The sequence below is a fragment of the Populus alba genome, chromosome 5 (assembly GCF_005239225.2).
Source record: "Populus alba chromosome 5, ASM523922v2, whole genome shotgun sequence".
Lineage (NCBI taxonomy): Eukaryota > Viridiplantae > Streptophyta > Magnoliopsida > Malpighiales > Salicaceae > Populus > Populus alba.
The window spans coordinates 19195256-19209572 of record NC_133288.1 but is presented as its reverse complement, the minus strand read 5'-3'; the positions used below and the strand labels follow the sequence as shown (position 1 = coordinate 19209572).

General features: G+C 32.8%; 2 protein-coding genes across 3 annotated transcripts; one reads left to right on the top strand and one right to left on the bottom strand.

Annotated features, from left to right (window-relative positions):
- Positions 1–956: 956 nt before the first annotated feature.
- Positions 957–2107, top strand: LOC118062294 (uncharacterized; the record flags this gene model as incomplete). The annotated part of the gene is made up of 1 exon (XM_035076015.1): positions 957–2107. A coding segment is annotated over one exon (885 nt), but the record flags the coding sequence as incomplete, so codon positions are not given.
- Positions 2108–6521: 4414 nt separating this feature from the next.
- Positions 6522–9673, bottom strand: LOC118061762 (glycerol-3-phosphate acyltransferase 1). Of its 2 annotated transcripts, XM_035075317.2 has the most exons (3): positions 8949–9672; positions 8497–8660; positions 6522–7935 (listed from the first exon to the last, which is right to left on the bottom strand). In XM_035075317.2, exons 1-3 carry the CDS (start codon positions 9226–9228, stop codon positions 7039–7041), a joined length of 1341 nt encoding a protein of 446 aa, XP_034931208.1. In that variant the 5' UTR covers positions 9229–9672; the 3' UTR covers positions 6522–7038. The 2 variants fall into 2 exon arrangements, with proteins under 2 accessions (XP_034931208.1, XP_034931207.1); XM_035075316.2 differs by having other exon boundaries at positions 8497–9673.
- Between the last annotated feature and the right edge of the window lie 4644 nt (positions 9674–14317).

Below are 14317 nucleotides of genomic sequence, written 5' to 3'. Positions count from 1 at the left end.
TCCCACTGGCACAACTAAACTTCTAAATCCGTAAAGGAATGTTTAGAAAATAACTTTTTAAATTGTTATATTTTTGTTTGTCATTAAAAAAATTAATTAACAGAAAATATTTTTCTGTTAAAGAAAAATTTGTCTTGATTTTCAAGAAAATATTTTCATTTTATTTTGAGCGGAAAACACTTTCTAAAGTTGTGAAAAAATTAAAAATATCATATTATTTGATGATTATGTCAAATTTAGTCTTTAAACTTTTGATTGCTATATATTTTGTTTGATTTTTTTTTTTTCAAATTCAGCCCCTATCCCTTAAATTTTAATTTAATTTAAATTTTATATTAACCTTTGTCTTTATTTTTATGATTGTTATTTATTTTTCTCGTATTATATTTTAGATTTGAAATTTTTAGTTATCAAATTTGATTCTTATTCTTTTAATTGTTGCTTTATTTTATTTAAAATAATTTATGAAATTATAATTATAATTATTTTAATTTCATTATTTTTTAATTTTTTTATTTGTTAGATTTGTTCTCTATTATTTATTTTATTTGAGATAATTTATGAAATTTGATTTTTTTTCAATTTCATTCTCATTCAACCTTTTAATTTGTAAGATTTATTTCTTATTATTTTAATTAACTTGAAAAAAAAATATTAATAAGCTATTTTTTAACTCAATTAATTTTTCATAACATAATCAAACACTGAAAAGTATTTTTCAACTTACTTTTCATAACACTAATAAACATTAAAAAATAATTTATTTTTTAAAAATTTACCTTTTTAAAAAATCACTTTTCAAAAAAATAAAACCTACAAACAAACAAACGGGCCTAAGATAAAAGGATGATTATCGCATGCTAGTGCTTCGGCCAGTAAAGTGGGCCCTTAGCATTTGGTGGCCTTTCATTGTGCTACCTAATTTTTACGTCTTCATCATATATTACGGCTTCTAATTTTTGTTCGCGTCCTTTCATGGAAGACCCTTCCCTCTTCCAACCCATCCTGATCCCCAGAGATATCGCCACTGCCTCCTCCTCCACCACCACCACCACCACCCCTCCTACTACTTTGATGACACGGATGCTGACTACATCAAGCTTTGGTCTTCAAATTCTAGTATCATTCTTCGGCTTCTTTTGATCACTTCCATTGGAATTATCTCCATCTGGGCAAACTATGAAGCATCAAAAGGCTTCGGTATTACATTAGTCAACGATGCCAAAGACTATGCAGAAGGCAGACGCTTCACCCTCTCGTACATTTCCAACGACAAAGCCACCCGTATAATCCTAAACACCAGCCTCTTCGTTGAAAACCTTCTTTATCCGAATATCAACGACACCAAGAAGCAAGTGATCCACCATGTTACTCTAAGGCTGGCCGGCAACAACCTACCAAACCCGGTCACGGTGGAAACCAACACCAACAATGAGTTTGTCATCAACATAAGTCCATCAGTATTAACGGGCCATCCTAAAAACCTTGATTATGCAATTACATCAGTTGTTTTACAAGGTATGGCTCGTGCATGGATATGGGACTCCGAGTCTAGAGCTCCGCCATGGCTCCTTGATGGCATGGTGGAGTACATTACTGGGCTGGCTGGTTTTGGCCCTGTGAGAAATCTTGGTGGTCACGAGTCACCGGATGATCAATTTGGTAAATTTTGCTCAGGAGATAAGGATCCTATGGTTGTGGCACAATTTTTGAAATATTGTGAGAGGCATGAAAAGGGATTCATCCAACGGTTAAATAAAGCTCTGAGAGATGATCATCAGTGGATCGGCCGGACGGTGGAGGATATATGTGCTAGGGATATCGGAACAGAATCTATGTGATTTGTACAAGAACACGTCACAAGGGTTGTCGAGCTGGTGATCAAAATTTTGGAGAGCTGGCGTGACCTGTCCACATGGTATGCTTTCCAATATGAAGACAGTGGGGCACGATGCGAGGATAAGGATTAATTATTTGATTGGTTTTATGCAAATAATTATTACATTAAGCTTGTGTGTCAATATCTTCTGTTATTCGTTGTATATTCTCTTTCTTCTTTCTTTCCATTTTGATGGCAATAAAATAAATCACTAACCATTGTTTTTAATATTTTTCTGTACTGCCCGATCAATTATCATCCACGCAGCCACTAATGGTCAAGCTAGAGGAAACTTTTGTAGGTCATGAGCATATTATATTAACATAAACTAAAAACAAACATGAAAGCAAAAGAGACTGAAATTTTTTATTTATTCTAAAGTGCTTTAATTTAAATATAAAAAATTATATATTTTATTTTTAATAAATAAAACAAAAATAAATATATTATTTAACAATAAACATATTGTTCACAAATAATCAGACTCATAATTAAATTTGTCGACATGATGAAGTTTTTATCCAGGAGGATGTAATTTAACTGGTCAGGTTCTGGATTTGGTCACTAGTTTGAGTTCGGTAGGGCCATACTGTTTTTTTTTTTTTTTTTTTCATTATTATAACTTATAAAGTTAACCGCATAACTTACAATCTAATAGATAAACATCATCATCTTGTCTAAAGTCATAGATAATAGATAAACATGGTAAGAAATTAAGTATATCCGGAAAGATCTTAGCTGTGATGGCAAACATCATATCCTGTCTAAAGTGCTAGTTTATAAGGATCTGATATAAGTTTAAATCCAGTATGTGCTCATTTCTCATTGCAGTTTCCTTATCTTGTTGAAAAATAATCTTGAACAGAACTTGTTGCTCCCGAAACTTCTTCATCCTCCAACATCTCCCCACTGACAGACACATTAGTGGGGGATAACAATTCTTATTATAGTTTTGAAATTTGGTCAGCCCGACAAGTCGATCCAGAATTCCAACTAATTTAGGGCTGGAACTTAACTAAGGTTGAAAAAAAAAAAAACAAAAAAAGAAAAAAATTGGTATAACACGGCTGATCTGGCAAGACCCGGTCAAAATCCAACCACAAACCCATTAACTTTTATATTTTTACTAAAATAATATCACTTTGATTTTTTACTAACACAATTAAATGATTATACCACTATATGTTAGTAAAACGAGTGTGAATAATGAGGAAAAAGAAAACACAGATGTGTAATTTGTGGTCTGGGGCAGGTTGGGCCATGGTCGATTCATTTTGTCCCCAAAATTTGTGGTCTAGCTTTTCAGTGAAGTTTGAAAGGGCTATTGGACCCAAATCTAAATCTACACCAAAAGAAGCTAAGCAACCTTTTTTTTTTCATGACGGGAAAGAAACTCTATCTGAAATGGAAAAGGAAGTGCAAAAGGAACAAAATAAATATATTAAAAAAATAAAATCGTGCTTGCACATGTAAGAAACCTTTCTAAATTCTATGTGCCAGCCAAATTTAAGGACTATATCGGGATTGAGTTGCTAATTCAAAATATGTAGGAATAATAAATTTTATGACTTGTTTTACTCACTATGCAAATTTTTGCGAGCAAAAAATAGCTAACTTTTATAGGTAGTAAAAATAATCACTAATAGGATATTTTCATGTTTAACATTAAGATTTTATGGAAGATGGTGTACAAGAGTTTTAAGAAATTAAACGAGTTAATTAGTGAATTTTTTCTTGTACCCATTATTGTTCTCAAAATGAGTTCCCTTTGTACATTGTAGGAATTTCCTAGATCATTTTAAATTTTATTCATTCTATATTAAAAAAAAAAAAACAATTTCTACTAGGTTATAATTTTAAACACAAAAAAAAATTAATTTTTTTTAAAAACTATTTTCCACAACAAGCTATAAAATATATATTGCATATTTTTAAAAAAGATAACTGCATGTTGGAGGAGTGACCCTAAAGCGCAACTAATCCACTCACAAATTAATCTTGCATGGTATATACTAGTATATTGATCTGTGTTCTGCAGCGGGTCAATATCATTTTCTTTTAAATATATATTAATAATAATAAAAGTGTCTTGCACTAATCCCAAACCCAAGTTACTTGGGTCTATCTCCTCTACCAAACTGAAGTTACTTGGACCTAGCCATGCCAAACCCTAGTTTCTAGGGTGTGGCTGTGTCAAACTCAAGTGTGGTTTTATAACTATTTTTTTTCAATAGCAATAATATTTTTTTAAAAAATTATTAATAATTATATAAATAATATTCACAATAATGAAAAAAACAACAACAACAATAATTTTACACTCCAAATGAAATCTATGGTTGTTTTTCAATAGTAATAATAGTTTTTTAAAAAATTTAATAATAATAATAATATTAAAATAATAAAAAATAATAATTACAATAAAAATAATAAAAAATTAATATTAATAATATTAAACTTGATTGATTCCAGGTTCTTATAGTTTTTAATCCCTTCAAATCAAATTTATAGTTTTTATTCAATATTAATATTATTTTCTTCAAATTTAATAATAATAATAATAATAATAATAATAATAGTATTACTGATTATTAATACCAATGATTATTAACTTAGGTCTGGCACCTTTTCCATACCTAAGTTTTTTTAGTATGGCATCCCCTTTCAAATTCAAGTAACCCATGGCGTTCTAGACCCGAGGCTCTGGTGTGTGGTTGCTTTGCCAGATCCAAGTGCCTAGGGTTTGGCAAACATGTATGATCCCAGTACCAAGTGTTTAGCAGTCATTTCTTATCTCAGTACTAAGTGTCTGGCAGCCATGTCATTCCCTAGCGCCAGACCCTTAAAAAACCTGAACGAACAATTCTATCCCTAATTATTATTTCAATATCAAATGTATCATATGAAAAAGACAATATCACCCTCAATTACATGTTTAGCAGGTTTCTTTGACAAAAACAATTATATCATTACACTTCTTCAATTTACAATAATTTATATCTTGATGAACAATTAAAAAATAACTAGTAAACCTCCAACACCATTTAGGTTTCTTTATAATAATTATAATATGAATCCAAAAACATCTATAGTATTAATTAAAGTCTTCATGCATGCATACATATCGTTTGCATTTAGTACCCCATCATTCATTACAAGTGTAGAGGATTCAAATTCAAATTCAAATGGCTCGCAAGTATTGTTGTTAAAATTGCAAGTTAACTTTTAAAATCTTATGATTTTATAAGTCAACATGTATCAAATATGCTAAATCGGGCTAAAAACTCGAAACCAGTAAAATCGGACTTAACTCGTGCAAAATCAGTAAACTCGGTCTGATTTTATGAGTTTGTCCAAATTTGACCTTAAAATGTCTGTTGACTAGTTTTGCAACATTGAACATATGTTTCAAACTGTTTACTACATAAAGCTAAAAATTTTATAGGAAAATATTATATACCTGAAAATATATTGTGGTTAATGTTCATGTAAATGGAGTTTTAAATGGAGTTAAGGAACATAATATTTCAAAAGGTCAAAGTTAGTAAACTAATATTGTCAAATATATCAAACAAGACCTTCGTTTACTATTTGGGACATATCTAGAATTACCAATGGAATTTTATTTCGATTAAAGTTGAGATAGAAACTGACATTTGAAACTTTCCAACCATATATTATAAGCCCAGTGATTCATCCAAATAAGAGAGAATGACATGTTTAAAATTATGAGAGAATGACATATTTGAATTAGAAGAAAATGATGTATTTAAAATTAGGACTCAAATCTGTCAAGAATATACAAAAATTGGATATTTAGGCTACATGGAGAAATTTTATCATGAAAATATTTTTTTTTTATTATTCAATTTTTTTTTATTTATTTTAAATAATTATTTTTAATTTTTTTTTTTTTCTAACGCATTAGACATTGTTTAAGGGTTTATTTCATTATTGAATTTATATTAGTTAATTACTAATTTAAACTCATTAACTTGCAAACCCAAAAGGGATCTATTAGGATTATTGTGATGGGAATAACCAGGTTGTCACTAGGTTTATGTGTGCTTTCTACCTTTCAATGATTCTCTATATTGAAAAATTTTATTCTGAAACTTGTTATTTCTCCATGTCATTAATTTATTAATTCATATTAGTTTATCTCTTTCATTTAATTTAAATCACTCATTGAATGTATAATATTATTGATTTATTTTATCAGATTTTAATGTAATTTAATTTCTCAGTTAGAATTATCAATATATAATTAGATAATAAAAATTACTTTTAATTTTATAATCTAAATTTATATTGCATGTTTTATGTCATGGCAAAAAAATATTTTTAACATCCCTGTTGCAAGTACAGCACGCATCCCAATATAGTATGGGAAAGGATCATTAACTCGCATGCATGTGCTTCGAAGATATAACCACCATTGCCTCCTATCTCTGCCATACTTCATAAGTCTGCAATTACTACAGGAGTCCAGTAAATATCTTCTTTCATTACAAATTGCAAATTGCAAATTTAAAATAAAAAGCTTGATGGGCTACCCTACTTGATCGACCATCCAGGGTTAATTTAACTTACACATAGCGTATATCGCTGAATATAACACACCCCACCTGGAACTGTAAATGTTTCAGTCCTTGGAAGAAAAATTATATACAGAGATAAAAGACATGGATTGAAGAAGTTGGCTGATCATGAGGTGTTGGAGTGTTAACATTTTGTTTTCAGAGGGAAATTATGTGCAACATTACTACTCTTTTCTGGAACACACTCCTTAACAACTTTTTTGAACTCTGGGTGCGCCACTGTCTGCTTTTTTATTTTCTACCAGGGTTTTAAATAGTTCGTCAAAACGACAGAATTTAGGTCAGATTTGTTGATGGGCTAGAATATCACTACTGCATTTGCATGCATCTAAAACTGCATTTATGTTGATGCCTGCTAATAATGCTGGCTGTTCATTGATCAGTAGAGAAATGACTTCATATCATATCTTCACATGCTCATGACAGCATTTTTTATATATATATTGTTCTGCATCAGCAATAATAATCAACTTAACAGTAACACAACAAAAATATCCATGCCCTAGAAGAAGGTTTTAGTAATAAAAAAGAAATTGGAAAGTCTAATTAGATACAAGATTATTTGCCAATTGACTGGGATTTCCCTCTCTTATCCTGGACAATTCCTTCATTTCCTGCGAGCATCATGTACTTGTCCTTCCTTGTAAGAGTAGTGCACTCAAATCCTAAAGTATCAGCCAATTTTCTTTGTATGTAGTTTGCAACTTCACAGCTTGATCTCCCCCCAGCACATGTGAGCTCTCTAGGCAACTTCTCAAGAATCTGGATGTGGTAGCTAGGTCTAGGGTTCATCAAAAAGAAAATGGGATCCAAGCATTTTAACCCACTTGCAGTTGTTCCATAGAACATGCTTACACGAGTGTTCATGGCCACAGGGACTATCTCATTAGCTAGTTCAGCAAACAGAGAACTAAACCTCAACAGATATGGCTCTCTACATGTGGTTCCTTCAGGGCATACCACTAAGTCACCTTCACTTAGCAATCTTTGCATCGTCCTACCATCTTGTTTTCTCTCCCTTGTCAACCTCACCGTTCTAATAGGGGCAATTAATTCTGACATCCTGCTCAGGCTGTACGTGACAGCAGTCAGTGGCTGACCTAAAGATGTGCTGAGAAAAACCGGGTCCAATAGTGTTCGATGGGTGCAAACATAGAGTATCCCTTTTCTGTGACCGGACCTTGAAGGGCTGCACCCTTTGACTCTTACGTCCACACCACTCCAAATGCCCAAACACAGTGCTAATTTATAAGGAAGGTGAATGCCAACAAAGAGTCTAAAGAAGGCAAGAAATACTCCTATTGGGAGCCACATAAACATTGAAAGAGTAGCAAACGGAGTGGGCAAGAAAGCTAGCCTTCCGTCATGAAATACAAGAGGTTTAGGGTACTTGTCCCTTGGCATCACCGAACTCGTACCGCTATTGCCGTCGTCCCTGCTCACCACGTAAGCTTCCTATCACATCCACACAACAAAATCATAAACAAACATCAATAAAGGACCATAAATTTGTGGCTGAAATCTCTATATGGTAGTATGGGGTCTTCTCCTACAAATAGAAATCGACACGTTAAAATGCGCTGAAAAAGGAAACATACCCAAAAGCAGGAAATTGAAGTGCATGCGTGTACTTTGTTATCAATAAATATAGATATACTTGCAATGTTTATTTAAGATACTTGTGGCTCTCTAATGTTTCTGGAGAAATTCCAAGACATTTGTCTTGAAATGCCATTCTTACAGTGGCATGGAAAACATTTTAAGTATAGTAACAATCTGAATTCTTAAAGAAAGCACCTTAAACTAAGTAATTAAGCTCAAGATTGCCTAAAATGAAGTATGGCAACCATCCGATTTCTTAAAAGGCAGGGACCCATATTAAAATGTAAACACGTTCAAGGTAAAAAAAACATTCATTACAAAGTCCCCGAAAAGGATTTCATGCTCTTATAATGTTCTCAATTAAGGAAAAATATTTCTCTATGAGAGGAATTTTAGGGAAAATATTGTGAATACCTTGCAAAGCGATATGAAAAGGTGGTCATGGAGGCTTGAACTTCCAAGGCCTATGTCAGGCTTCTTGTCTCCGAAGTAATCCTTTAGGGCTCTGTGTTTCAAAACTAAACCAGAATCAGACACCAAACCGGTAAAGTAGTGCCCAACAGTGTGCAATTCAGTCCCTGTCACATTGTCAAACAGCAAATATTCCTTGAGAAATCCTTCGACCATGACTCTAGGGACACTTGTAAAAGCAAACCTGGACCCAGTTGAAGCTAACACCTCAAAAGCCTTGAGATGAAGATTCTCAAGATAAAACTTAGGCAAAACAGCTCTACTAACATTCTCCATATCCTTCAACCTAAGCCCACAAAAGGTGATAAATATCATGGCCCTCAACTTAAGCTCATAGTCTAAAACCCACAAAATAGGACATGATAACAGCAACAAAAATGCTCTAAGTATGCTACCTCCTTCGAAAGCAACTAGCATGAAATAAGGAAAGAAAGATTCTGTTCTTAATAAGCCCCCATGAATGTCACACGCCAAAATATCAGAGCCCCTGTTTTCCAAACCACACTTGAACACATTAGGGAACGAAGGAGCTTGCTGCTGTGATGATTTTAGAGATTGGTTTTTCAAAAAGAACCCGTAACTCCTCATCTTCCTAGCAGCCCTGTAACATGAGTTAGCCAGGAGCTGGTACAGGATCCAGTCTGCAAGCTTGAGAAGCACCATTTGGAAGACCATGATTGTGCTTTTCTTTAATGTCAATGGTATAATATGGTTTTTTAGGGTACTATGTTACTGTGTTAACTACCCGAGAAAAGGCAGCTGAGTGCTATAGCTACAGAGAGATGCTAGAGACTGAAAGGGAGGCTAAGTAAATAAGGGAAAGAGGCTTGTGAAGAAGAGGAAGGAATGCAGAGAGTATTTATAGCTAGGAGTCATTAAAGGGAAATGTGTAAGTGAGAGGTTGACCACAGCCTTTAGTTTTGGTTAGCCACAGCGCTGGCATTAAGTGCAATAGTAATTACTTCTATCTTCATAAGGGCTTTCTTCCCCGTCTTGTTCTCCCCTTCAGACCGTTTTTTATTTATAAATTCTATTTTCTCCGAAAGCGCTGGCGGTATGCGTCTACCAGGTAATATTTCCTTCTTAATTTGGCTAGCAAATAGTGGCAGGTTGGTTTTTTTTTTTGCTTTTTTTTTTTTTTTCCGGTTGGCTTGTTGGTGAACGCCTTTGCAAATTCTGGATTTTGTTTGAAAATCCCGTCTCTCTCTCTCACCGATTTTCATCTAGCATTGAAAGGGTGTACTTTTCGAGGGGGTCCCTTAGCGGTCCTCAAGTTTGTCAACGGCCAGGAGATAGGGATCATTGGGTTTCGATTTTCAATCCATTTTTAATCCTGACGGACCAATCTCAAGTTAGATGAACCATACCATCTGATCATTGACTTCCAATAACTAATTTAAAATCGTAAATGGTCAAAACTTAAAAAGTAAATTTCAACTACATTAGCCAGTGGCTTATGATGGTAATTTCCTTGGTATGATATGATCAGGGCCATCGGTTTTTATTGGTTTCCAACTAGATTGTTTCTTTGAAGTCACAGCTTGTTGATGACAGTAACATAAAATAAAAGGATAGAGATCTTCTTGACTGGTATATTACTATGTTAGGGTTTACATTTATTAATGGTGCATGGGACCCCTCTTCGGTAGAAGAAATCCAACAGGATTTGTCTCAATCTAGGCCTAACGAGTTGGTGAGAGCTCAACAGTATTTCACCAAGAATGTAATTATGCAATTCTTTACAGAAAAACACCGTGCCGGTTTCCGAGGTTCCTTTGACAGCCCATCTGCTAGGGTAACATGCGTTATTTGTTAGGTGCCGGCCATGCACAATGTGAATTGGTCAGGTTTCAATCTGCGTGATTCAATTTGTTTGAATCCATACATATGAAAATAAGAACATGCATGAGATTTTCTTGAACTTTTTGTTGATGGTAGGTAAGGTCATGCAACGGTCCAGCACTCTTAAATCATTTGATTTCAATGTTGGATCGTCATGCATATGGCTCGCATTGGACTAGACTGCTAAAAACTATACTACCATCACCAATCTGCTCTTCCTTGTCGTTTTTTCTGATAAATTAAATACCCAAGCATGCATGCGTTACAAAAAAAAAAAAAACCCAAAGGGAAGATATAAATGCATGGTTCATGCATGTTTTCAAGGAAATGCGGTGGCAATTTGTGTGTGAAGCAGTGTTGTAGGTTGGATGGCACATGGCTCGACGAGAGGGATGATAAGTATAGTAAAATTCACCTAATTAATTAGCGAGTCATTCACGCGACGCAGTGAAATTGACTCAGCTCGGGAACACGACTTTTTGAAACAGTCTTGGTCAAAATTAAAATCGGTTCATGCTTTTCACACAAGTTAGCAGAAATTGCATATGATCACTACAGTTTGAAATTTGAATCGTGGGAAATGGACCTCGGAGACTACAGCTCATAAATTTGCCAGCAAATTACAATGATATTCAAAATAACTAAATTGTCTTTGCACTCAGGTGCGTGCCGTGTGAAACATATATGGTCCGTTTTATCTTTTAATTTTCTCTCGGATTGACCAGCTGTCACTTTGATTCTGAAAGGTGGTGCTCACTGCTCAGTACAGGAATTTCGATCGATCGACACCTTAGGCGGTGATGGTGCAGGCCGGTGGAAGGCGCCGCAAGTCTACTGATTCCTATTTTCAAATTTGTGCAGTCAGTATACCATGGCTACAATCCAACATGGAGCCATACAAGTTAAAGCCAGCGCTGCCACGTTGAAATAATTCGCTCATTCTCACTAGATATTAATTAAATTCGTTTCATTAAATGTAATGTTATTTCTCTATTATGTTTGCCTAATATTTTCATTTTTTTTTTGTACATATATATTTATTCGTCTCTCGACTGGAAGTTGCAAAACATTCGGCAAAGTTTCTGTTCAACAATTGGAGATGGCAGCATCTTAAATCAAATAGCATAATGGTTAATTTCAACAAACTAAAATGCTCAAGACTCCACGTCATACATAGCTGCTAATTAACCAAATTATAACCCCGATTATTATTAATTTATCGATTAATGGGCTGCCGAAACCGTAAAGGGCCCTAGCCTCATTGTTGAAGTTTGTGGAAAAATGAGAGAGAGAGAGAGAGAGAAATTTTTACCAGAGCTAAACTAGGTTAATTCAAAAAACCAATTACTTTTTAATTATATATATATATATATAAAGTGAAATAAAAAAAGAAATATATTATCTATAACAATATCTTTTTAATGATATGGAAGAAATTATCAATTTAGTAAAAAAAAATCTTCTTTTAATATTTTATATAAAATACAAGATGATATAAACAAATTGTAAATTTAGAAGTTTATGTATTTTGAAATAGAATTGTAATTAATAAAAAAAAAAAAAAGTATTGGTCGGAAATGGCGGCAGCTGAAAGCTCCGGAACCGGAAAAACAAAAGGGGGAGCACTCATAGATTATGGCTCAGGCCTTTTAATGGTGGGGATCGTTTTTCAAGATGGACAATAATTTATGTAGAGGCCCCACGGCGATCGATTATTCGTACAATTTGTTTTTTTTTTTTTTTATGAATACAATTAATTTAATTTAAAGAAAAGTAAAGTAAAGGGAGCACTCGGCGATGGTGGATCTCACCACTTTGAATACGGGGGCCCACCAACAGAGATGGTACTTAGGATAATTACTAATGAGCCTCCAGTAGAATTAACGTGTCCAAGTCTTGGAGGCCCATTACATCCTTCCAGGACATGTTTGGCAACAAGGGCAGAACAGGCTTATACGCGTCATAGATTATGCTACTTTCCTTCTCGGCTCTCACCATACGACACTAGGCATTCCTCAAATTTGGGATCCAATTACTTGTGCATTTTGAAAAATCCAACGCATTTCTTGTTAGAATATGCTTACCTCTAAAAATTATCGGGTGATGCAACATGCTTAACTTGGTTCTAAAATTACATGTTCATCGATGATCTTTCAAAAAATACAAATAGTTCAAGAAGAAGTTTTGTGTATATTCAGTTAATTTTTTAATTATAGTAATTTAATTCATTCTTCTTGGCTCAAGTGACTAGAAATTGATATTTGATACCTGATAAGTTGAGATGATAGATAATTAATACCTACAAAAAGTTTTTTTTGGGTGAATTTTGGGACTTTTCGATACTTAAATAAGTATTTTATATATATAAAAGGGGTGTAATGATACTTTAGAGAAATACTCTAAAAATATATATGCAGTAGAAAATAAATATTATAAACCTGGAACCTGAAGGATTCATAGGGTATCATATAGCCTATGGGTTTTTATTTTATGGAGATGAGGGGCTGAAAATATAATTTTGCTTTTATTACATTAATGAAAAATAAATATCACTTACATGAATATTAATGTGAAGAAAATATGGTGGGCCCTTGAAAGATTTTTTATACATTATTCATTACACAACAATAATGTTGATGAAAATATGGGAGGCTCGTAGAAGACTTTTATACATCTAAGGGTGTACAAAAAGTAGGATAAAAAATATAACTGGGTTTATGGGGGTGGAGCTATTTTTCTAGGCTAGGCTCGTGAGAGCTAGGTTCTTCATCTAGGGTGAATCAATTGCGTTGGGCTCTTGCTCAAGACTAAGCCCATGAGGGATGTGTTCTTCGTTAAAGCGAAGTCCATAAAAGCTAAGCTCTTCTCAAAGGCCGAGCCCGAGTATTTTACCTGAGATTGCAGGTTTTTGGGCCTTTAAGGGGTAAGCTCGTTAAATTTAGGTTTATCACCCATGAACTAAGACCTTTGTGCATTTTGATGGTCCCGATAACAAGAAAGTAAAAACACTTAAGGATTTTTTAAACAAAAGAATATAAATTACAAAGTATGTATTTAGTAACATGATGTATGGTATTTTTAAAAGTTTTTTTTATTTTAAAATGAGTTAAAATAATTTATTTTGAGTTTTTTTTTACATTAGCATGTTAAAATCATTAAAAAAAACTAAAAATATTAATTTTATGTCTTTTCAAACCAAACACACTACACAAAAACAACCAATACCGAAATAGTATCAAGTTATGTTTTTTTAACAATACTATTATTTGGTTGTGCATAAAAACAATGTCATTACACGAAGGTGCATTAGAGATTTGAAAAATTAATATGTTCATATTAATGTTAAAGATAGAATATGTAAAGGAGTCGTTAAATTCTATTATATTATATTGGTCGGACCAATGAGTGAAGCATTAATCTAGTTATATATATATATTTTAAAAAAAATAAATAAATAAAATCTGTAGCTTGTGAAGCTTAAACTTGTTGTTTTCACACTCTAGAATTATAGATTTTTCACTCCATTATTATTTTTTGTTTATGTTCTATATATTACAATTCAAAGGATTCAACAATCTAATCACTAATTTATTGATTGAACAAATAACCCGATGACCCAATAGACTGGTGAGTTTTATAGCATTGTCTCTTAATTAGAAAATGCTCTATCAATGAATTAAATATACTGTGTAATTTAAAAGTACTTAAATCAATTCCAGCTGTATATCATATTCAAATAATATTTTAATAAAGTTCTTTTTTAAAATATATTTTTTAGTTGAGTATATATTAAAATAATAGTTTTTTATATCAATAAATTAAAATTATAAAAAAAAACATTAATTTAATTTTTTTTTTAAATAAAACACAAATAAATAGATAGCCAAAACTAAAAAACCTATCATTTTAGCTAATATCTTTA

Coding starts and splice junctions, on each gene's coding strand:
- LOC118061762 (XM_035075316.2), bottom strand. CDS start 9,228: ATGGTCTTCCAAATGGTGCTTCTCAAGCTTGCAGACTGGATCCTGTAC. Junction 7,936..8,496: donor TTTTCATATCGCTTTGCAAG/GTATTCACAATA, acceptor TGGATGTGATAG/GAAGCTTACGTGGTGAGCAG.